The 25493-nt window shown below is 33.0% G+C and overlaps 1 protein-coding gene across 4 annotated transcripts in view; it reads right to left on the bottom strand.

Annotated features, from left to right (window-relative positions):
- Positions 1–4615: 4615 nt before the first annotated feature.
- LOC120771403 (glutaminase liver isoform, mitochondrial) overlaps positions 4616–25493 on the bottom strand; it is a 60767-nt gene continuing 39889 nt past the window's right edge. The window contains exons 3-10 of one of the 4 annotated variants that reach the window (XM_040099375.1): positions 15731–15760; positions 15061–15123; positions 11640–11879; positions 9500–9757; positions 8571–8686; positions 8179–8459; positions 6555–7301; positions 4616–5717 (exon numbers count right to left, since the gene is read on the bottom strand). In XM_040099375.1, the coding sequence (XP_039955309.1) occupies positions 5595–5717; positions 6555–7301; positions 8179–8459; positions 8571–8686; positions 9500–9757; positions 11640–11879; positions 15061–15123; positions 15731–15760 (1858 nt within the window). In that variant the 3' untranslated portion in view covers positions 4616–5594. Of the gene's footprint in view, positions 5718–6554; positions 7302–8178; positions 8460–8570; positions 8687–9499; positions 9758–11639; positions 11880–15060; positions 15124–15730; positions 15761–17430; positions 17933–25493 lie in introns of those variants that run through there. The other 3 variants (XM_040099376.1, XM_040099378.1, XM_040099377.1) reach the window with 3 other exon arrangements.

Genomic DNA, 25493 nt, shown 5'->3' with positions numbered 1-25493 from the left:
CAAAATACAGCTTGTGCAAGAACTGAACCCGTTCGGCCTTCCCAAGCGACATCGCTTCATTCTAGGGGCGCTTGAAAAGTTCAGTGATATGCCCATTTCTGGCTCAATAGGTATGTAAACAAGCAAAACTGCTGCATTTGGGACCAAGAGCAACCTGAGGTGATTCAAGAGCCATTTCATCCAGATAAACAACGGTTTGATGTGGTTTGTGGGCCCGTGGAATCCTCGTTCCATATTTCTTCAAAAATGATGCCGATGGGAACGTAACCGTCATTGACGACCGTTTTCGCCATGATAACCGACTATTTGATGCCTAAAATTGAAGCTTGTGATCTCGGCGCCATTTGGTTTAAACTTCACTTCATACACATCGCATCAATCAATGGATTTATTGAGATGACTTCGCTGAGTAGATAATTTCACGTTTTGAGCCGGTCGTTTGGCCAACAAGATTGTGGGATATTACACCGTTAGACTTTTTCCTGTAGGGATATGTAAAGTCTGAAGTCTATGCGGACAATGCCGCCTCGATTCAGGCCTTGAAGCAAAACATCACGCGTGTCATTTGCCAGTTACCAGTCGAAATGCTCGAACGAGGAATCAAAAATTGGACTCAACGGACGGATCGTCGGACCAACAGTTGAAAGAGATAATCTTCAAAAAATAAATGCCAAAGAATGATCTTTCAAATGATAGTAAATATTCCCCATTAAATTTGAAGTTTCTGTGTTTCTTCTTTAAAAAGGTAGGGAGATCTTCGAAATTGGTCACCTTTTACATAACTGATTAGCATGATTAGTTGAGTCCATTTATTTTTACATTTTTTATACCATTCTTCTGAATGATCTAAATCAAATTCTTGTGAGAATACTTTGTAGTTGTGAAGCCGATAGCTTCGGTCCAACCGAAGTTGGCTTTTTTCTTATTTTAATAAAACTTCGCCAAACTTTTCTTTCATTTGTGTTGTTTGTGTATAACACACTTTATTTTATTTAATACACATACACATTGTAAATATATTTTGAATAAGTGTTTAATGCACAAGTACAGCATAATCATACAGTTGTAAAAGCATTGCTGCATTCATACATAATTCCTTGATTAAATGTTGCAAGCAGCTGAACTACAAACAGCACTCACATCTATGGAATTTTGAAAAAACAACTTATTTGACTTTCGTAGGTTTTCCACTGAACTCATTTAGTTTAATATTTCTAAAAGAAAATTAAATTTCTGAATCGTTTGTTAGAAGCTGGTGCTTTAAAAGAGAGTTTTGTATGGAAATTGTTGAAAATTCCTTAAGAAGCACGCCATTTAGCGCTACAGCGTATAAACAAACTAAATTGAGTTATGTTGTTTTGTCCAAATTCCACATTGCATTTGTTGCCAGTATTTTCACTTGCCGCTAATACAATTAACTTGCTTAACAATAAATTAAAATCTCGAAAAAACAGTTATATCTAATGTATGTATATTTTAAACTTGTTCACAAAACTTCAATATGTTTTCAACTTTTATTTATATGTTTTAATAATTTTGCATAATTTTTAGGTAGGTATTTCGTTCAGTATTTCTTGCAGTGTGCTGAGGCAGGTTTGGAAACAGTATGCTTCAACAATAAATTTTTAATTTAAAAAAAAAATGTTTCATATACTTTATAATTTTAATTTAAATGTGCTTGCTTTAACTAAATATAAGTACATAGCTGACTATTTACTACATAGCAATTACATAAGTCGAATGTTATTGAAGTCTAGTAGAAACCGAGCAAACTAATCACAGCTAAACTTTTGCGTTTAATATATAATAAAATAATATTTTTTTGTTGTAGTTTTATTTTTTTTGTTGGAATTTTTTTTTGTTTTAGTTTTATTTTATTTTTGTTTTTTTAATTATTTTTTGTGTTTTTAATTTATTTATTTTTATGTATCTTTTTTTTTGGAAAACTTATCGTCTAAAAGTTTACAAACTGATGTCATTACAAAACACATTTATACATAAATAAGTACATATATATATTTCTTAAGTTCTTTTTCTTGATTTTGATAAGTTATAAACATTTTGCTACTTGGACATTTATTTACTGGCTCTATATAATTGACAAATATACGATTTCCTTTCAAATAGCTTAAAATGGCTTGAGTGTGTAATCAAACGTTTTGCATGCATAATTTTTTCTAAATCATTACTTTTGCATTGATTGCCTTTGCAGTCATCATTTCTTAATGCAAAACTGCAAACGAAAAAATAATTAAAATTTCAATGTCATAAAAGCAGCTGTGCGTTGGTTTTAACTAAAGTTGTCATAAGTACTGAAATATTCAATGGTACATTATTTTTTATTTATTTTTTTGTAGTTTAGTTTTTCTTTAAGAAAATTCACATTTTACTTCACATAAAATGCAGCAAGTCGAATATTATTGTCATTTAGTTGTTTAGTTCGGTGTCAACGTTGTCAATCGTAAGTGTGTTGTTGTGGAGTAATGTGGTTTTAAGTATTTTTTAAGAAACGTTTTTTTTAATTAATTAAACTTAATTTTAATTTTTTAACTTTTATTAAGTTTTATTAATTTTTTACATTTTATCAAAATTAAATTTAATTAACATTTTTTTGATTGATTAAATTTAAATTTAATTTTTTTAATTTTTATTAATTTTATAAATTTAATTTTAATTTTTAATTTAAAAAATTAATAAAAATTAAAATTTAAATTAAATTAAGTTAAATTAAATTAAATTAATTTAAAGTGATTAAATTTAATTTTAATTAAAAAAAAAATACAATTATTAAAATAAAATTACAATTAAATTTCATTTGAAATTTTAATTTAAAAATTAAAAAAATTAAAATTAAATTTAAAAATTTATAAATGTAATATAAATTTATTATTTTAAAAATTTATAAATTTAATTCTAATTTTTTATTAATTTTTTAAATTAAAACTAAAAAAAATGAAATTTAATTAAAAAAAAATTTTAATTAAAAATTAAAAATGAAATTTAATTGTAATTTTAATTTAATAATTGCTTTTTAATTTTTTAAATTAAAATTTTTAAATTTAATTTTAATCTTTTAAATTTAATTTAGTTTTATTAATTTTTAAATTAAAATTGAAAATGAAATTTAATTTAACTAAAAATGTTAAATAAAAAATTAAAAATGAAATTTAATCGTAATTTTATTTAAATAATTTTTTTAATTCATTTTATTTTTAATTTAAAAATTAATAAAAATTAAAATTAAATTTATTAATTTTTTTAAATTAAAATTGAATTTAATTAACTAAAAAATTTTCATTAAAATTCAAATGAAATTTAATTGTAAATTTATTTTAATAATTGTTTTATAATTTTTTTTAATTAAAATTAAATTTAATCACTCTAAATTAAATTAGATTTAATTTTACTTACAAAAATTCTTAATAATTGAATTAACAAAATTTAAATTTAATTAAAAAAAAAATGTATGATGTTTAAATAGATACCTCAGACCATTAATTTTTTTTTATTTTTAATTTTCAAGTGTTTTTTTTTAATAACACATATTTCTTGAACTTTTCAATGTCATGCTGTTTTCTATTTAATAGAGTTACAGTAGCTAAAATTTTGTACGCATATCATTTAAATGCAAACAAGATTTTGCGATTAATTTTTGTAATTACCTTTTCATAACCGTACAACATGTTGAATAGTGAAGTATATTTATGTATATGAATTTCATTGAATTAATTATTTTTTAATTTTTATTTGATTAAAAAAATTGTAAAGATATTTAATTAATTAAATTTTAAAAATTAGATAAATTTGTTTAATAAATTAATTAAATTTTAAAATTAGATAAATTTGTTTAATTAACGACAATTAATTAGTTAAGTTAGAAAAATAAAATTATTTTTATGAATAAAAAATTTAGGTTTGAACAAAAAAAATTTAAAAGGTATTTTCTTATTTTCTTCCCATTTTGAAATTTTTGAAGAAACAAAATTTTTATTATAAAAATAGCAGTTTGAAAATTAGATGTTTAAATTAAAAGATGTTAAATCAATTTAAAAATTAAAAAAAAAAATTAAATTATATTAATTATTCAAGCAGTTTCAAATATGTTTTTCAATGTCCTGAAAATTTTAACGAAACAACATTTTTATTGGATTAACTGTCAGGTAAAAAATTAAAAAAAAATTATATATTAATTAACAAAATTACTTTTGAATAAAAAATTTAAAAAATTATTTGAATTAATCGAAAAATTATATTTTCCAAATAATTTTTCTCCGTTTTGAAATTCTGAATGAAACAACATTTTGCCTTTTAAAATAAAAGTTTTTAAAAATTAACTATTAATTAAGTAGTTTGAGTTAACTAAAATAATTAATTTAAAAAAGCTCAACATTCTAGATGTTTTTTAATTAAGGAAAATATTTTTAAATTATATTTTTATTTTATTAAACTTTATTGTATATTTAATTATTACAAAAATATTTTTTTATTTCCATTATTATTTTGATAAAAAAAAAATATTTCAAATAATTTTATAGCCAAAATTAAATTTTTTTTAATATTTTTGCTGAATTCAACATGTTGCACGGTGTGCATTTTTTTCAACTTAAATTTTTCCTTTCTACTTTCTGTTTTTGGTTTGAAATCACTTTTTACTTTCGTCTACAATTTTAAAACCACAGAATCCACCATTTTCTCACTTTAAGGAGTTTGAATTTTTTAAAATTACTTTTAATTTTTTTTTTGAAATTTGTTTTTTAATTTTTTGAAATTATTTTCGAAAATTTTTTGTAATATTTTTCGAATTTTTTTTCGTCTTAATTTGTTTATGGTTTCAGCATGGTACATATGAATATTTTTCAACTATAATTTATAGGAAACTTTAGCCGTCTCTGCACTAATGTATTTATTATTTGTCAAACATTAAGATGGTCTATCGTAATTACTCACATAAAAGCTGAGTGATTTTCGCATATTTCAACAAAAGTGTGATACAAATATTTAAGAACTTTTTTTCTTTTAAAGTATGCTCAAAAACTCTTCACAATTACTTCCAAACATACATTTTGCTATGCATATTCGCACAACTCGCGCTTTAAAATAGCTCACAATCGAGTGCAACTCAATTTGCCACTCAATAATCACTGTCGAAACGCTCAAAATATTTAGGCTATGTGAATAAACTAAAAGCATTATGCATGTAAATACTTATGGGTCAATATTTTAACACAAATCTGTACTTATTCGCTACATACAAACATATATGCCATCATAACGGCTGTCCATTCATGTAGTTGTGAGATGCTGAGGACCTAAAACTACAGCTAAAGTACTAAACTAAAATTAAGTATAGTAAATAAATGAATTATTTTAAAATATGCATAATGCAGCGTAGAAGATTTGCAGTGTCTGCCGAACGGACGTCGGAGCTTTTTCTTGTTTTTTTTTGGTATATATGCTTACATTTCGTAAGAGATTCTCCAGGAATCATGTCAAATCATTGTCTTAAGTATGTGTGTGTAGGTATTTGTGATGCGAATTGATGGGTTCTAAGTCTATAGGTGTGTGTTTGTGTGCGTGATGTACATATGTTGAGTTTAGAAACCAGGTTTGGTATTATCATCGATACCGCTGCTGCTGCCTGTATCCGACGGTATGGGACTAGCAGTGGCGCTGCGATCGTATTCGGAGCTAATGCTCTGATTGGAAGTAATTATTTCCTACAAACGGCAAATGATTAATATTTCAATCAAACAACGATATACATAAAACGGAAACTTAAACCGAGCTTAATTCGAAAATACAACAAAACAATAAAAACAGATTTGAAACTTATGCTAAGCACACAGTGGATCGGATATTTCACTGTCAACAACTGATGAGATTGAAGCAAGCAGTCGAAAAAAACGGCCAAAACTGATCAACAGAAAGGGCTTCGTCTTCCATCAGGACCACGCTAGACCACAAATATTTTTGATTACTCGCCAAAAACTGGGGAGCTTTGGCTGGGAAGTTTTGATGCATCCACCATATAGCCCCGACCTTGCATCATCGGACTTTTATTTGTTTAGGTCAATGCAGAACTTCCTTAAGAAGTAAAGTTGGCTTCAAGTGAAACCTGTGAGAATTAGTTGTCACAGTTCTTCGACGAGAAACCTGAAAAGCTTTACACTGATGGAATAATGACTCTGACGGAAAAAAGGCAAAAAGAGGTCGCCCAAAATGGTACATATTTGGTTCATTAATGTTCAATATAAATATAAAAAATTTAAGTTTGATGAGAAATACGAAGAGACTTTTTCGACTACCCTTTATTTTTACATAAGACCTTCCTGATATAAGAGCAGTTTTTTCCGTTCTAAATCTGATGTTTGAGATGCATAAATTCCCGATGGCTTATTGTCAGAGAACCGGTCGGAAGGTTAGCTAACAGTTTAAATTATTTATTAATCAGCTTAATTATATTATCCGCTCCAGTTTTGTGATCAAAAGTCTCCGCAATCCAATGTGTACTCAGCCTGAGCTATCAAATAACTGTCGCACAACAAAACACTCACCTCATCCGCTTCGGTATTTTTAATAACCGCTTCAGGTGTGTGAGCATCGGCCGCTTCAGCCTTCTCTGCCCACTCTTTCAGGTAGTCCACAATGGCATGATGTCCGAAATTTTCCGCTTCATCAACCGGTAAATTACCCCAACGATCCTTTGGATTATGTGGCACTTGACAGTGCTCCAATAAAAATTTCACACAGTCCAAATGACCTTCGGAGGCGGCTAAATGTAGCGCCGTTCGACCATCATAATCGGCCAATGTGATATCCATGCCGGAGAGTCGATGACGTCTCAATGCCGTCACATCACCGCTGGCCGCTGAGAAGAGTAAATTCACAATTGACAGTCCTTTGGTCTCGTAACGATGTTTACGTGGATCCTTCTTGTCCGATGCATGTTTGAGATTATCATAGCGATGGAAATTGAAGGCGCTCACCAATTCTTCACAGAATTGTACACCACGCACACTATTGCCCAATTTGTCGAGCGGTGGTGACCATGTGAATATGCCCATTACATTTGGTATGACCAACATCATGCCACCGGAGACACCCGATTTGGCTGGTAGGCCAACTTTGAAGGCGAACTGACCGGAGTAGTCATAGGTTCCGCACGAATGCATTATGGAGAGTACATCGCGTACGACTTCGGGACGCAATACTTTCTCTTCGGTGGTGGGACAAATGCCACCATTAGCTAGTGTCGCGGCAATCACGGACATGGCTTCGCAGGTAGTCTCCATGGAGCAGCACTGTGGGAAGAGGAAATGACAGTTTTATTGAAATGAAATAAATGTGAAAAATAGAAGAGTTCTGGTTTTTAAATAGGTCGAAATTCCGATGCCGAAAATTAATAGATTTCAATGCCGGGTGCAATCCCGAAAGTTAGCATTTCGAGAACTGTAATTGTCTGATGAACCTAATAAATATGCAAATTGCTAAAACAGCAAAAAAAAATTTATAGATTTCAATCCCGAGCGCAATCCCGAAATATAAAATTTCGAAATTTCGGGATTAAAAAGCGCAATCAATAGCGTTTATGTATTTCTAAGCTAATGAATAAAAGTTGTTATTTTTCCAGTAGGAAAATTTTTATCCATATTTTTATTCTGCAAACTCAATACCGAAACCATTCGCAAATTATTAACAATCCCGAAAAATCGGTATTTTTAATTATTGATTTCATTGATTTCAAAATTTGTATTTATAAACAAAAACTATAAACAATTTTTTTCAAATCTTAGAAACTCAATCCCGAAACCACTCTCGAAAATTCGGGATTCGAAATTTTTTTTATTGCAATTTCAAGAATTTGATTTTTATGAAGCAAATAAGCTTTAAACACAAAACTTTTCAGAAATACCGAAATATATTTTATTTCAAAGTAAAAAAAATAAATTTTTGTATTAAAAACTTTTATAAATACATTTGTTTACATACATAAAAAAAATTTTAACAAATCATTTTTTCAAGCCGTAGAAATTCACTCCCGAAGCCATTTTTCACAATCCCGAAAATTCTGGTTTCGAATTTCTTTTTTATAGCAATGTCAAAAATTAAATTTTTATGAAACTAATAAGCTTCAACCACAAAAAAAAATTTAAATTTTTTTCTATTAACCGAACTCACCTGGAAGTAGAAGTCCATGACCTCTTTGAGATTCGTGCGCTTCGGATAGCATTTATTCTCACGCATATAAAAGCCCAAAGCATAATTACGATCGGCTGCCTCGCGTTCCGACAGGAACACGGCATTATTAAAGCCGATATTCTCCCCGCCCGACAGGCGTTTAAACCACTGCAGTGTGTAATCGAATTTCTCAGCTGCCGTCATATCGGGTTTGATCAAAGCCTGCAGCAGTGAACAGGTTAGAATGGCGCCCGCATTGATCATAGGATTGTGTGGCTTGTCTAAAGTGAATAAAAATCGAAATGAATAACAAAAACAAATCAATAAAACAAATTGCATGAGAAATGTTACAGTTTTTCATTAGATCGTACACTAGACCTCCGCACACTTACTGTTATGATCCAGCACCAATTCGTTGAAATTGCGACCACTTGGCTCTTGGCCCACATACGAATGCACCACCTTCGGTCCCAGCTTCTCCAAGGCGATGGCGTACGTCAACGGTTTGCTGGAAACACAAATTGTGCAGTGATTTAAATCGATTGAAACAATTACGAACCTTTACATTCTCTCTCATTTTTTTTCGAACAATGCAACAAATAAACACAAACAACACAAAATGAGTGAGGCACAGTCTCGTGAAGGTGGAACATAGATATGTAGATGATTCACAATGGCAACGACAACAACGTGGACTAGCAGGCACATCGGCGGCCGCAGGGTAACTAGGTGGTCGTAAAAAACTTCAAGCCAACGTCCGAGAGACAGAGCCGCACACTCAACGCCGCGTGCAGTGGCTTAAGTCCACGAAGGACACGCTGTCCAATAGACAACCATAATGAAAACGCAATTTACCGCTTGATTACTTGGAATACGCGCACAACACGCTCACGCCAAGCTGGGTAGCGAGCGCGCTCTGAAAGAAGTGTAATTAATTCGTGGAACATTTGCAAATGAAGTGTATATTTATAAGTATGTATGTACGTCGCCGGTACTCGTAGGCAAGTATGCATGTGGGTCAGCTTGCAGTGCACACTTCGCGCATCATCACCCAACACCGGGAAGTACCGGTCACACAGCGCCAAACATGTTCCGTTGCGCGTCATTGTTCGCTTGCTGAAGCTATACGGCAGCGTTACGGTTGCGATTGCGGGTGCGGGTGCGGGGTGCATATTGGGTACGAACTGGTTATGTGTATGAAGCGTAATGAGCAACACGTGCTCACACACACACACACAGATGATTGTATGTATGTGATTATTTTCGAAACACAGTTTGTGATTTTTTTCTCGTTCTCATTCATTTCTATTGACAAATTTACCTGCAACTCTGCAAAGTGAACGGTATATCTACATCGCCAATGGAGTAGCGTTGACCGTCGATCGTACAGATGCTAACGCCCCACGAATCGGAACTGTAGCGCGCCAATTGCGGTATGTAGTTGGCGACGGCGCCATCGGCATTCGTCTTACATTTCCAATAGATATCCTCGACATCCTTAACGAAGCTCACAAAATCGGGTATGATGAATTGTTGACGGAAAGCCTTGGCGATCAAGACGATGTTCTGTGCCACAACGCTGTAAAGAGAGAGAGAGAGAGAGAGAAATAGAAAAATCGAGTTGAGAGAATACAAAAAGTCGTTTCCAAAATATTAAATAACGATAACTTCCTGAGAATGTAAGGGAGTTGTCATTAGTGCTCTGGATAGATTTGAGATTGAAGCGAACCTCAAGCATCTCATCTATGGTCTTCTCAGGGGCAGAACCGTCGTGGTGGAGTGGGGCAGTGCAAAGCACTACGAAAGGTCAATAGAGTCACACCGCAGCGTGTGGTTCTGCCTCCGTTATTCTGGGTCTTAGTGATAAATTGAAAGTACTCGATGAACAAGGCTGTCGGGTGATAGCTTACGCATTTGATTTTGTTCTCATGGTTAAAGAAAAATTCCGGGATGCCGTCTATGAGTCAAGTCAAGGGTACCTCATTGTGGTAGCTAGAGGATAGGACCGGCTTAGCTGTTGAATTCAAATAAAACTGGATTGGCTTTATTTACGAGAAGGTATAAAAACCCGGAGGCAGCCTTTCTCTCATTGGGTGGTTCTCGACCCTGTTGAAAAGGTGAAATACGTGGGTCACATCCTTTATAAAAGTAATCAAGGAACAAGATTATGAAGAAGGTGAGGAAGGCACTGGTTGTTCTGTATTGCTGGAAAGCAGCTATTGGGATATAGTGGGATCCCTTACCAAAAATGTGCTTTGGCTTTACGAAACCGCTATTAACCAAATACTATTCTATTGTGTATTGGTCTGTTGGAGGGCCCTCGGCAAAGCCACACTCGCTAAATAGCTGGAACATGTTCAACGAGCGACTCTCATTGGCATTAGCGGTGTACTATGTGCAACACCAACGATGGCACTTGATGCTATTTTACACATAGCACCCGGGACTGCGGGAAGCCACACATATTAAGTCCCAGAGTAGGACATTCCGAAATATTGTCGCAATTCGATTGCATCTTTTATAACTTGGACTACTGCGCCACGGAATCTACTCCCAGCGGCTTCTTCTCTACACACATACCTCTGAGAGATATGTGGGTGGGGTGGAGTGCTTTTTCATGGATAGATCGAAACTCTAGTGGAGGCTTTGAGAGGGAATCTTCTGCCGGTAGCTATCAACCAACTCTTGTATCAGACTGCTAGACACTGTTGTGTTTTTCAAGCAGAAGTGGCAGATTGTATTTTAACGAGGCTTCTCTTTGGGTGGTATGCATCCACTCCGATAGCTACTAACAAGAAGTTTTCGAAAAACTGGTAAGACTTCCTGAATATTCATTGACTTCCAAAGATTTAGCTTAAAAATTGTGGTCCTACGGGTAGGAAGACAGCTATTTGAGCTGTATGGAATCTTAAAAATTATCGAATATCAATTTAAGGGCTCTTAAAAATGCCATCTATTTCATTTTGGCCTGCAAAGACTAGTGATAAAAGCTCTCAGCTATGGGTTGGAAACTTGTCTCTTCATTTGTCCAATAAAATACAAAATACAGTACAGTGTGCTATAAAATAGAAAGCTCTATGGCCAAAAAATCCTTTTCAGCATAATATTATAGGAAAAAAAAGTTCGTGATTCCTTTCGGTTTTTACGAATACAAAGTCGTTAGAGAATTGTAGCGCACTCGGGGGTGCTAGACGGTTGATTTATGGTTTTAATGGAAGCACATAACATCTAATAGGCGAACTAAAGTGCTTGAGCAACCTAATAGACGGTTTCGAGTCCCTAGAGGTTGCCAAAGTATGAAGACTCATAATCAGGTCTTTAAAATAGAGCATGGCGAGCCCTAGAGCAATGTCGCGCTTCGGTTGGCGGTAGGCAAGTGATTGGTGGTGCTGATGGAATGCAAATCCACAACGATTTTTATTTTTATTTACATTTTTTTGTGATTATTCAATCTTACTTACGCTTTAAATGTTTCACGATTCAAGTTTTGCGTTTCCGCCGACGAGCCAGTCTCATAATTCGACAATTTATGCACCTTCTTCAAATTCTCCATCAGTTCGCGTATGCGTGGATCGCTGCGCCTAATGCCGGTCGTCTTGAGGGCGGCCAAAAATTTGCCCATCGATATAAGACCGGTCTCCTCATTGTAGAACATATCGAAAAGCACATCTTCGGCGTTGCGTTGCTCCTGCTCCCGATGACTGTTGTTATTCGACGAAAGCATTTGCAAAAAAAAAATTAAAAGTAAAGAAATTAATTAGCGAGTTGTTGGTAAGTGTTGCTTTGTTTTGCTAGTCTAATTTTCGAGCATTAGTTAGTAGCAATGTGTCAAAAGTTAGCAGAGTGAAAATCTGTTAGTTAGACATGTGGGCAGCTTAACATCGGCTGGTACATATGTATGTAATACATGCACACACATACATACAAATATATGTGGATACCAGCAAATGTTTACATGTATGTATGTATGTATGGAGAAGATATGTACATGGCTATATACGAGTATATATGTATAAGTATATACTTATGTTTATATGTTGTTAGTATGTAACCACTCGTTTGTTACAATTTCTACGTATGTTTGTCTATATGTATGTACATATGTGAAAAAGGTAGCAAAGATTTGGCTCAAAAAACCAACAACTACATACTTGAGGTACTTGTGCATAAGTAACGGGCATATCAATCAAATAACATAACATTTGTTTGTATGTATGTCTGCACTTCTGCAGTGTCCATGCCATCGAGTATGCCTGAGTGAAGAGCAGAGATATGGACGCGTGCAAATGCAGGCAGTTGAATGTGAAAGGAAATGTTTGCACACTTTTTGAGATTTAAGTGCATTTCGTAAACGTCACTTAACTAACGGTTTTTGCTGCAATACATTATCAAGTATACACTCATACACAGCAATCATGCAATTGTATGAGAAAAGGTATGCGTGAATATGAGTATTACCTTATCTTAGGCTAAGACTAATCTAGGTGAGAAATTTGCCAAGAATTTGCACTCAAAACGTTAATGAATGTTGTTTTGAGATGATAATAGATGAGCGACATGCTAATCAGTGCTTTGTCTGCATTGAATTTTATGGAAATTTTTGAGCTCATGCCTTAAAGGAGACGAACACACCTGTGTGGCTCAAATGTACCATATATTTTTTGTAGTCTTTTTTCCAAAAAAATATTCTTTTAATTTTTAAATTGAAAAATTTTGGGTTAAAATTTGAAAATTCCGAAAATCGGAATTAAACTTTGGAAATTGAATTTTGAATGCCAAAATTATGATGAAAGAAATATTTTGAAACTCAAAAATTTGGCATTAACAATTGGAAAAGTTTCGAAATCGTACTTAAATGTTGGAAGTTTTGAATCCGAAAATTAATATAATAAGTTTGAAATTAAATTTTGAATCTTAAAATCATATTTAGTACTTTTCTACTAAAAAATTTTGGATTAATCATTGGAAATATTATTTTGTATACCAAAACCGTAATTAAATATTGCAAATTAAATTTTAAATTTCAAAATTGGAATTCAAAGTTCGAAATATAGTTTTTAATCCAATGCTTAATTTTTAAATTTAACTTAATTATTTAATCAGAAAATCGAAATTAAAAATTTGAAATTATATAAAAGAAATAGAAATTTAATTTTTAATCCCAAATTCATGATGAATGAAATATTTTGCAACTAAAAAATTTTCAAAAAAAAATTGAAAATAATATTTTTAATTTCGAAATCGTGATTAAATTTTGGAAATTTAGTTTTGAATTCGAAAATTGGAATTAAAAATTTGAAATTTAATTTTGAATACCGAAATCATGTTGAATTAAATGTTTTTCAATTAAAAGATATGATATTGAAAATTAGAAATTTTATTTTGAATGTAATCCGAAATTCGGATCTGAATGTTGGAAATTGAATTTTGAAATCCAAAAATCATGTTGAATTAAATGTTTTTCAATTAAAAGATATGATATTGAAAATTGGAAATTTTATTTTGAATGTAATCCGAAATTCGGATCTGAATGTTGGAAATTGAATTTTGAAATCCAAAAATCATGTTGAATTAAATGTTTTTTAATTAAAAGATATGATATTGAAAATTGGAAATTTTATTTTGAATGTAATCCGAAATTCGGATCTGAATGTTGGAAATTTAATTTTGAATACCGAAATCATGTTGAATTAAATGTTTTTCAATTAAAAGATATGATATTGAAAATTGGAAATTTTATTTTGAATGTAATCCGAAATTCGGATCTGAATGTTGGAAATTGAATTTTGAAATCCAAAAATCATGTTGAATTAAATGTTTTTCAATTAAAAGATATGATATTGAAAATTGGAAATTATATTTTGAATGTAATCCGAAATTCGGATCTGAATGTTGGAAATTGAATTTTGAAATCCAAAAATCGGAATAGAAAGTTGGAAACATAATTTTGATTCCAAAAATCGGAATTTAATTAAGAACATTCAAAAATTGCATTTCAAGTTCGAAATTTAATTTTGAATGCCAAAACCGTGATGAATGAAATATTTTTCAATTAAAAATTTTTGATTAAATATTGAAAATATAATTTTGAATATGAAAATCGGTATAAAATGTTTCGAAATTTATTTTAAATCTCATAATCGAAATTAAAAGTCGGAAATTTTATTTTAATTAATTATAATTTAAAAAAATGTTGAGTAAAAATTTCATATTTAATTTTGAATCCTAAAATCTGAACTGAATATTGAAAATTTAATTTTGAATCACAAATTCGGATTTATATATTGAAAATTATATTTTGAATGCCAAAATGATGATGATGAAATAGTTTTTAATAAAAAAATGTTCGATAGAAAATTGGTAATTTTATTCTTTAATCCGAAAATCGGAATTAAATGTTGGAAATTTAGTTTAAAAAATTCCAAAATCGTAATTAACTGATTTTAACATTTTTTTTTTGAGATTGGAAATTTTATTCTTTAATCCGAAAATCGGAATTAAATGTTGGAAATTTAGTTTAAAAAAATTCAAAATCGTAATTAATTTTTTTAAAAATTTTTATTGAGATTAAATTTGTATTTGTTTTATAAAGCATTCCTAATCGTATGATCGTCTTTAAACAAGAACAATCAATGAAGATTTCATTTAATTCGGCGTGAGAGCACTGATAAATCAAACCACCCTGTATATATTTTATTTCCATATACATATGTATATAATTGTTTGCATTTTATATCGAAATAAATAAGCAATATTTATTATAAGTAATTTTTTTATTAATACTTCACACAAAAAAGAAAAAAATTTAAATTTTGAAAATATATATTTTTTTTTTAATTTTGAAAATATTTTTTTTAAGTGTATATTTGTCTAAACCCTTACCCATCTGTTGGCTCGTTTTCATCAGAGTCTGTACCGCCCATATATACGTTAGAACCTGCAGTGCTAATCATAGAATTTCTTTGAATGTATGTATGTGGTGTATATTGTTACAACAACAATAACAAAATTATTTAAGCAAAACAACGCGTTTAAGAAAGCAGAAAACTAAGTTTTCGAAGCTAATACGAAACTAAATTGATTACGAACTGAAAATGTATTATCTTGATAAAAAGCAACGGACAGACTGTGAATACAAAAAATTTGAAAAACAAGTATTTAAAACTCAACACGGGCCAAAACACACGCAATAACAAATACAAATTACAAAAATAACGGTTAACTAAATACTAAAGAAAATTTTCAAAACTACACAATGGAAAAAATGCCGCTCACAGGAGCAATTACTACAATCAATTCAACAGCAATAACAACAACATGAGTTAAAGTATTTCAATATAACGGAATGGTAAACGAAATTACTTCATTTTAGGCGCAGATAATGCTTTAATAATGGATTTTATGAAAATGTAGTTATATAAATAACGGTGTTTATAGAAATGAATAAAGTTTTACTAAGAAGAAAAGGCACAAAATTTATTTGTAAGAATTAAAAAAATTAAAATTTGAAATATTTTTGCTTTTTTTTTGTTTTTGGAATGGAATTACTCACGGTCGCATCGATAAGAAGCGCTTCTGTAGGCTACACCAAAGCGAATTCGTTGTTGTTGGCAAAAAAACAGAAAACGAAAAGACATTGTACATACAAGTAACGGTATTTAAAAGACACTTGAAATCAAATAATATGAACAAATTAATGCAATTAATTTGAATATTACTTGTTTTCAAATGTGTTTGCTGTCTGGTATGTATGTATGTATGTACAAAAGTATGTACAACAAGTATACATAAAAACATATAACAAATTGTGTGTATATATATATGTATGTATTGATATATATGTGTGCTCAGATTGATAGACATTAAATTTGCCAAATAGCTTGACAACAATTAACCCATTAAGCAGAGAATTTTATTATATTTTTTTTTTTTGGTAAACACTAACTTGTGTACACTCACTCACACATATGTATGTACATCCATGTGTTGTTATACATATATAATCGTAGGTGACGCGTGCCAAACGACGCCACTTGACATTGCGCGATTGTCACACGAAGCGATAAGTTGTCTGAAGACACTGTGCGACAGTTAAATGGTAACCACAAAAATATAATATTGCTAAGTGATGACATAATAAATAAGAAAAAAGCTAACTTCGCTTGCAACGAAGCTACAGTATCCTTTACATATAAGACGTTTTCATATTACAACTTGAATTGAACTTTGATCGCGCAGTTTGTATGGCAGCTATATGCTATCGTGGCCCGATCTGAAAGTGTTCTTCATATATTGTAGTGTTCCTTTGGACAATCAGCTGTATTTAATTTTGTGAAGAAATCTTTTAAAATAAAAAAGGTTTTCATACAAAGACTGGGTTTTGATTGTTCAGTTTGTATGGCAGCTATAAGACATAGTGGCCCGATCTAAGAGTTTTCTTCAGATATTGTGGCGTTTCTTAGAGCAATGAGCTGTGCTTAATTTTGTGAAGGAATTCTGTCAAATAAAAAAATTTTTCATACAAAGACTCGGCTTTGATTGTTCAGTTTGTATGGCAGCTATATGCTATAGTGTTCCGATAACCGCGACTCCGACAAATGAGAGGCTTTTTGGATAGAAAATTACTTGTACAAAATTTCAGTACGATATCTCAAAAACTGAGGAACTAGTTCACGTATATATGTACATACAGACGGACGGACAGACACACATGGCTAAATCAACTTCAGCTCAAAAAAACTTTTTTTCGGACAGCTATATTTTGTAAACAATTTTGTTCTCCTTACTGTAATAAGTCCATATATTTCTCATGCATTTAAAATTTTTAAACTGGTGGCAACTCAACTCAAATTTATTTTATAATAAGAATTTATACCACCATTTAAAATTTATCAGACTAATACTCAGTCTTAATTTTTTTTGTTAAAATTTTTTTTTATTTTTTTGACTTATTATTTTCAAGAGTATGGCAACTCGCTCATGCTATTGTCTAACGATTCAAGTATAGTATTTCACTAAAAATACAAAACGAATAAAGCAAAATGGCGCCAAAAGAGTCTTGTCAAGGCATTGTTACCGATATGCTATATAATAATGGCAACACTGATCAGTTATGCGAATTATTGCAATAAAATGATGATCTAGGCTGATGACCACGCTAAGAAGTCCCATTCATTGTATCTTAGCTATGTGTTAACATTGACCAAAACAGAAAAATTCTTGGTTTTCTGTGGCTTGCCACGTTGCATTTACCTTATAATTGCCGATATGGTGCGTATAATGGTGCCACGCCTATGATTAAGCGCCACGCCTTCGATGATTTCCTCGATAATTTGCGTGGTCTCTTGCAGTTCTTTTGCTTCTTCCACTCTTTTCTCCAACTGATTTTTCGCTTCAGCCTCAGCGCATGTTTCATTAGTTGTTGGTAAAATGTCGATTATCGACTCTACGCCATCATCATCCACTTTATCAATCGCAATCATAATTCCCGCATCACTCTCACTATCACTCTTCGCATAAGCTTCCTCTTCAATTGCGCTCAAATCCAAAGTATCCTTCTCCTTAAAACCCACACCACCAAAGCTATAATTCTCAACTGCACTGCTTTGTATCTCCATGGCGTATACGTGACTTTTTATTTACTCAAACAACTTGTTGTCAAAAATTCTTGTTAAAATGCAATTAATTTACGTTACTCTCAATATCTAATTAACGCTGAGCACTTTTAATCGTATTTTGATTTGTTATAATTGGTTAAATCACCAAAAGTTATGCTCTCATGAGTTTGCACTTGTGCACAGTCGGCTGGAACGCGCGCTAATGACTTTCAGGTCCACGTTGTGCGCCAATTATATAGCCGCTTCATGATCGGCACAACAAGCCGCAACACACGTGCCTCCACCCAGCCCTCGATAAGCCAATAAACCGTAGTGTAAAGTGAGCTCAGCCCTCAGCCCCGCAAGCGTGAGACTCGTGCGCGCCACTCACCTGCGAACAACCCAACACCACACGCCCCTCCTAGCGCTCCCTTTTTCATCGGCGTTTTTGTATCAAACTAACAGCACTTTTATTACTGTTAAAATTTTAATAAATATTTATTAGCGTTTGCCAGCGGTTTTTGTTTGCGCGCGGCGAAAGGTGTTAATTAGCGCATCTTGGTGAAGTTATTAGGAAATACATAGCTAGTGAAATACATATTAACTGGTAGAGGAAGCCTTTTTTTGACCACTGAAAATCTACATAATATTTGCTTAAATATTTAGTGTTTTAGTACTTAAACTACTTAAGTGTTTGCTTCATTTGCAAAAAATCTTTGCTTGTGAAATGATATACATTAGGGTGGATAAAAAAAAAATATATTTTTTCGCTTCGTACTCCGAAAAATAGCTTGATAGACACCTCTTAGAAAGACTCTTCAAGCATGAGCTCTCAATTGTAACTGGAAGGTTCTCTGCCTAACGGTTTTCCATTTTTTTTCCTTATTATCGCTTTGAAAAATGCATATTTCGGTTTCAACTCTTTCAAAACAATTTCAAAAAATTTCGTTGTTTCGACATTGTTGGAAATTAAACGCTCTACAAACTGGTCTTTTGCGATTTTTTCGCAAACCTAACGGCTTAAAAGATATTAACGGTTGAAGAAGAAGTAGATTCGTGTTTTCAGCCCACCCTAATGCACATATACATTGATATAGTTACATATTAAAACCGTTTTAGTTATTTGATCTATTGTTAGACATACATACATACGAGTTTGGTAAGCGTGCAACGGGCTTTTGCGCAGAATATATTATATTAGGAAAATCGCATATCATATTTACTCAAATAGTTTAAATATAACCATCGCTTGCAGTATTTACTCTTTGCATAATGGAAATGTTTAAAACGAGTATTGCCAGCAATAAAATGCTATTTTTAGATTTCGCGATAAAAGAATTAGACTGACAATGGCTTATGCTTGTTTAGCGTCATACTAATTGAAAGCAGCTGACTTGGCTGGTTGTGTCAGTCTGGGATTTTCAAGAAATCGCACTTTTTTTGTGCTTATAGTTGTTTTTGAGGTCTTAATAACATTAATCAAATTAGAATGGTAAAAACTGATTTGTTTCCCTGTCCATACTGCTGCAGCGCCGCGGAGTACGAGTCAACGAGCTGAAGAACGACATTTATGAATACAAAAATCTTCGAGCCAGCGTCAAGAAACCCACGACGATTAATTGTGATTTCCCATACGAAGCTTTTCAATCTCATAGAAGATCGTCTATGGTATCTTCTTCTTTTTAAGCTTTTGACAGCTTCTACTTATAATAGTCCTTGCGTGGCGTTACCAGTCTGTTGGCATGTCTGCCAATTATATTGTCACCTGTTAGCACTTCCACTAGAGTTCTTTTTGGTATTCCTTTTGAATTGAAGGCATATATATAAATTCCCTCTCTTTCGTAGTCTAATTTTAGGGTGGTCGCTGCTATGGCTAGTTCATCTGCTTCACAGTTACTATGAATATCACTATGTCCAGCAAGCTATTGCAGGTTTATTTGGAAATAGGATGTTAGAATCACTAAGAGATCGAGGCATGCTTTACCTATCTCTCATTAAACAGTAAGGAACTTTAATGATTTCAAAGCCTCTGGCCTTCTGTGTACATAAATATAGTTCTTGTTGTGAGCACACACTTTGTCCGTACAAGAAGGTTTTTTTTTTAATTGCTGGGATCTCAACTTGGAGAACACTATAGTGGTCTGGTAGAAGTAAGTCAATTTTTATATGTACTTTTGTTCCTGCAACTCGATTATTTGTTATAGTTCGTATCCATTCGTATAGATACTCACCCTTGTGTACCTGTCCAATGCATCTCTTTGCCAGCCTTCTCTGAAAGTTAACCCAATATTGTGAACCAAATTTAAGTTTTAGTCCTTAGAATTTTGAAAATCTGTTAGATGGCATAAAACAATTATTATTACAGTTGAAGAATAGGGAAGATTCGCTCAGTCAAAGAGCTGATTTCGCTGCCTTTTGCTTTCAGAACAAGTCTTTTGGCAGTAAATGTAAAATATCGTTTAGTGGCTGACATGGCGTTCTTTGAAGAAAATATTTAATTCCTCTTAACAGATCGAATCCATTTAGCTCTCTCTTTTGCTTCGATTCTAAATCTTCATCTTCGTTCATTTTTGTGCTCTTTAATTTCACACCCATTATATATAGTATATTAAGTGGGCACAATGTTGCCAAGAGTGGACTTCTAGATTATGTGTTTTGATGAGAATATCTACCAAAATTGGGAAATGAACTTCAATAATAGATAGGCCCATGAATAAGAGCGCAAAGAATTAAAAAGGATAGTACACGGACGGATATAAATTTCGGTTTTATTGAAGTTAGCAAACGAGATTGTCATAAAAATTGTCTTCAAGATGTTCCTTGAACGTCATTAATTATCGATTGGGCCATTTCATCCGAAATACTGCAGAGCATAATCAAATTGCTTCTATAGTTTATGAAAGAGATCTATGTATTTCTACCGAACCCTGAACTGCATACTAAGTACTGCTATTAATAATACATTGTGACGAAAAAGCACCAGAAAATTGTAATTAAATTCTCCGGGTAAATGATAAATGATACCAGCCTTCAAAGACGGTCGAGAGATCGTTGGAGACATGCTTCGTTCAGGAACACTTTCGACCTTTTCAACTGATGAAAATACAAATATTATAAAAAAAGTATAGGATATGGGAAAATCATATCGGGCAAGTGTTAAAGAGCTAAAGTGTTACGCTGGATAGGCTATGTTGTCCGAATGGACTAAAACTCTCCAACTCTGAAAGTATTCGACGCCGTACCCGCCGGGGGAAACAGAAGAAGAGGAAGACCTTCACTCCGTTGGAAGGACCAAGTGGAGAAGGACCTGGCTTCGCTTGGAATATTCAATTGGCGCCACGTAGCGAAAAGAAGAAACGACTGGCGCGCTGTTGTTAACTCGGCTATAATCGCGTAAGCGGTGTCTACGCATATTAAGAAGAAGAAGAAGTGTTAAAGAGATGACAAGAGAGCTCGACATCTCTCACGAGCCCCTTCGAATGATTTTGGTGGATATTTTCGATATGAAACTCGTTCTTGTTCGACTCGTCCCGATAAAGATTAGTCTTTTTCAAAAAGATTACCGTAAACAATTCTTTTTGGACATGCTTGGTCATGCGAATTCCGATCGAATATTCATGGAGAGCATTATAATTAAATATCTTGCTTTTTACTTAAATTTCCGGGTACTTTTATGTTACAGTGTACTGATAATCTACTCTAAATTCAATTATTATATTATTATGATTATAATATATGTATATATATATATCGAAAACCTTGAAATAAATCCCCAACTACAGCAGCCATAAATATCTTCAGAAAACCCTAAATTATATAAACGACATTTAAAAAAGTATAAAATGCCCAAAAACTCACAAAATAACAACTGTAAATTTGTCAATGAAGTTATCATTGACATACAGACATACAATTCTTCCATGAAATTCAAAACTACGTAAGCAAAAATAGGCTCGCGCTTTATAATCTAACTGTACAATGTCTAGCCGTATTATCTCGTGAAAAAATTCAAGTTTATCTTCCATGAAACTGTGCATGTATGTGTGTGACGAAACAGGTAGTACAAATATTTACGGGCGGTGCAATTAGAAAATAAAACTCATGACGCGCTTTGAGTCACAACATTTTATCTAATCAGCCGAAGCAAATAAAATTTAAGAATTACGCCTTGTCTGTGCGAGTACGAAGTCTGGTTAGGAGCTACTGTGATTTAAAATCACGTATTAAGCACTTTTTTCAATTATGGAAACCATAAAGATTGCAAAAAGTAATGAATGAATGATTGTGGTTTTCTAAAAATAACTTGTTTTGTTTTCTTGTTTAATTATTAAGTCCGAAATTCCAAAAACCAGGTATTTTGATAAAGCTGATACATTTCTGATTTCTGATATTTAAGGTTCCATATTTTTCGTAAATTAAATTAATTTTGTTTGTTTACAAAGTTTTTTTTAAAATAAGCTGACTTTGTCTATAGCAAATCAGAGGCACGTAGCAAAATATAATCTGTTAACAGATCTATTGAAGGATGTTTATATATAACGATAAGATTAAGTCCAGAACTGCAGCTGTGCATTGTTCTTTATGAAGTGGAGATTTTTGATATATTTTACATTTATGTACACGAAGACGGTGGAGAGTTGAGTCGCTGCCGTTCGCAGCAACTTGAACTGACGTATGGAACGAATGGCGCATTTTACGCTAAGATTTTAAGTTGAAAGCGTACATATTACCGCTTGTGTAAGAACTGAAGCTGCTCGATCTTCCCAATCGACATCGATGGTCTCTTGAAAAGTTCCAAGAAGATTCGCCGTTTTCGGGCCAATTTTTGTTCAGCGATGAGGCCCATTTCTGGATCAATGTGTATGTAAAGAAACAAAATTGCCGCATTTGGGACAAAGAGCAACCTCAATAGGTTCAAGAGCTGCCATTTCATCTACAAAAACAACAATTTGATGTACTTTGTGGGCTGGTGAGCCCACATATTATCATATTTCTTCAAAAATGATGCCGTTGGAAACGTAACCATCAATGGCGACCGTTATCACGCCATGATAACCGACTATCTGTTGCCTTAAAATCGTGAGAGGGCTCTATGGAAGCCGGTGTCGAAATTGAACAAATTGGGGCGGCACTGCCCACTTTAAAGTGAGATTACACATCTCGGGACCTCAATTAAATTTGATTTTAAGCATTCTTCTGTTACAGAACGAGAATGTACCAAATCTGTCTTCGAAGCGGAAATCGAAGCAAAACTCCTAAAGCCCCTAGGTAACGAATATGTGGATCTCAGAACTTTTACTGAAAATATCGCTCTGTATTTGATATATAAATTTGTAGAGAATCCTATCTTAATAACAGTATGTCTGAATGTCAAAAATTGGTTGAATCGTATTAATACCTTCACGACTTGGCTCCCAAGTCACTGTTGACAGTCACATCTTCAAAGTCGTATATAATTTCGTCTATCTTGGAACCAACATGAACACCATCAACAATATCAGCCACGAAATCCACCGCAAAATAACTCTTGTCAGCAGGTGTTACTTCAAATAGAGTAAGCATTTAAAACCTAAAGTCTCTCGACGAACAAAGACCAAACTCTACAAGTCACTCATCATCCCCGGCCTGCTATGATATGGATACATCTGATAAGTCGGCGTTATGAGTTTTCGAGAGAAAGGTTTCGCGGAAGATTTATGGTTCTTTGGACATTGGCTACGCCAAATATCGGATTCGATGGAACCATAAGTTGTACGAGGACATTGACATAGTTCAGCGAATTAAGAGACAGTGGCTACGGTGGTTTATTGATGTCGTTCGAATGGATGAAAACGCTCACGCTCTGAGAATATTTAAGGCAATACCCTCCCGTGGGAAGCAGAGAAAGAGAAAGACATCCACTCCGTTAGAAAGGCCAGATGGAGAAGAACCTGTCTACACTTGGAATCTTCAAGCGCTCCTGGCGCGATGTTGTAACCTCGGCTAAAGCGATTAAGCGGTGTCTACGCCTATAAAGAAGAAGATCTGTCTTCTTTTTATAAGTGAACTAATTTTGAGATATATTTTTCCCGAGCAGTTTCTCATCTAGAAACTGTTCAATTGTCGGAGCCATCGATATCGGTCCACGTTAACACACAACTGTCAAACAAGCTGAACAACCCAACTAATGTTTTTGTACGGAACACTTTTTATTTGATAGGATATCTTCACGAAATTTGGCATAAATTATTCTCCACCACAGAGCTAAATCCTCCGAACAAACTGTTCTGATCGAACAACTATATCTTATAGCTATCAAACAAGCTGAATGATCAAACTAAAGTTCTTCTACGGAGAGCTTTTCAGTATTCAAGGTTCAATGATCAAAAAAATTCTTCAGATCGAACAACTCTAGCATGTAGCTGTCATACAAACTGATTGGTCAAAACCAAGTTCTTGCAAAGAAAACTTTGCCATTTGATAAGATATCTTCACGAAATTTGGCACATATTATTATCCGAAGCAAACCAGCGGATTTCAAAAAAATTCTTCAGATTGGAGCACTATATATTACAGCTGTCATACAAACGGATCGATCATAGTCAAGTGCTACTATGTAAAACTGTTTTGTTTGAGAGAGGTATTACAGCTACGGTGCTGTGCAAATAACCGTGTTTTGTTTAAATTTTAATTTTTTAAACCACCACTAAATTCTATCACCAACAATTTCTGCAATTTACCTCAAATATTTGGACACGATTTTGACAAAAGTCGACTTTTGTTGCTGCATGCAAATGCCCTGCACCAATTCGGTCAGCACAGCCTCATCATAATGATCCAATTCTAAATTCTCATTTTTATCCAACTCCTGAGCAAGCACTTTGTCGCTCAGCATTTCGGCGCTGATCAGTTTCAAAGAATTATCTAGCTCGTTGAGGTTCTCATAAGACTCCGTGCGCGAGTGAATATATTTGCTATGGAAATCGCGGCCCGTCACGGCGACCTCGTCAATTAAACTTAGGAAATCCATTTTTATTTTAACGCAATTATTTATTGTAATGAAAATAAAAAAATTCACACACAATTTTTTGGAGTTTTTGTGAAAATTTCGGACTTTTATTTTTATTTTTCCGAGTAACACACACCGCAATTGAGACCGTTCGTTTGTGTTATCCGCTGCAGACTTTATATTCAAAAGTCCGCACTTGAATTTTATAGGCGTTAAAGTTGGCCAGTTTCACATCGCTCTTTGAAGTTCGAAAATATTTCGAATAAATATGTTAATTGATATTAATTTTTTAATGTTTTTAATTCTTTAACACACACCACTTGCGTTTAACACACGCTTTCGTACAGTCAAATCAAATTTGATCGCCCAACTGCAGCTTGTATTTGCATTGTATTAGCTTTTATTAACTCCTCATTAGCATGAAATTGAAAAAATCACCCAAAACAAGCAAAGCCGGCAGCCAAACGTGAGTGAAAGATGAGTTGTGTTATTTTTTTGTGCACACATATGGTAATATATTGTGTTTAAGTGTATGTAGCTAGCTTAAAAGGTTGAAACAAATTTTGAAGTCTCACACTGGTTACTCATACGCCCTGTTGGCGGACCTAAAGCACTGCAGAACTGCAGATAATGCGTTCAGGCGCATGAGTTGCGGTTTTGAAGCAACTTTTTTGAAAAATTTATAAGTCATCATGTTAAGATAAACAATAGTTTATACATTAAGTTGTCAA

The sequence above is a fragment of the Bactrocera tryoni genome, chromosome 3, assembly GCF_016617805.1.
Source record: "Bactrocera tryoni isolate S06 chromosome 3, CSIRO_BtryS06_freeze2, whole genome shotgun sequence".
Classification (NCBI taxonomy): Eukaryota; Metazoa; Arthropoda; class Insecta; order Diptera; family Tephritidae; genus Bactrocera; species Bactrocera tryoni.
Note: the sequence above shows the minus strand (reverse complement) of the source record. Positions and strands in the feature narration are given on the sequence as shown.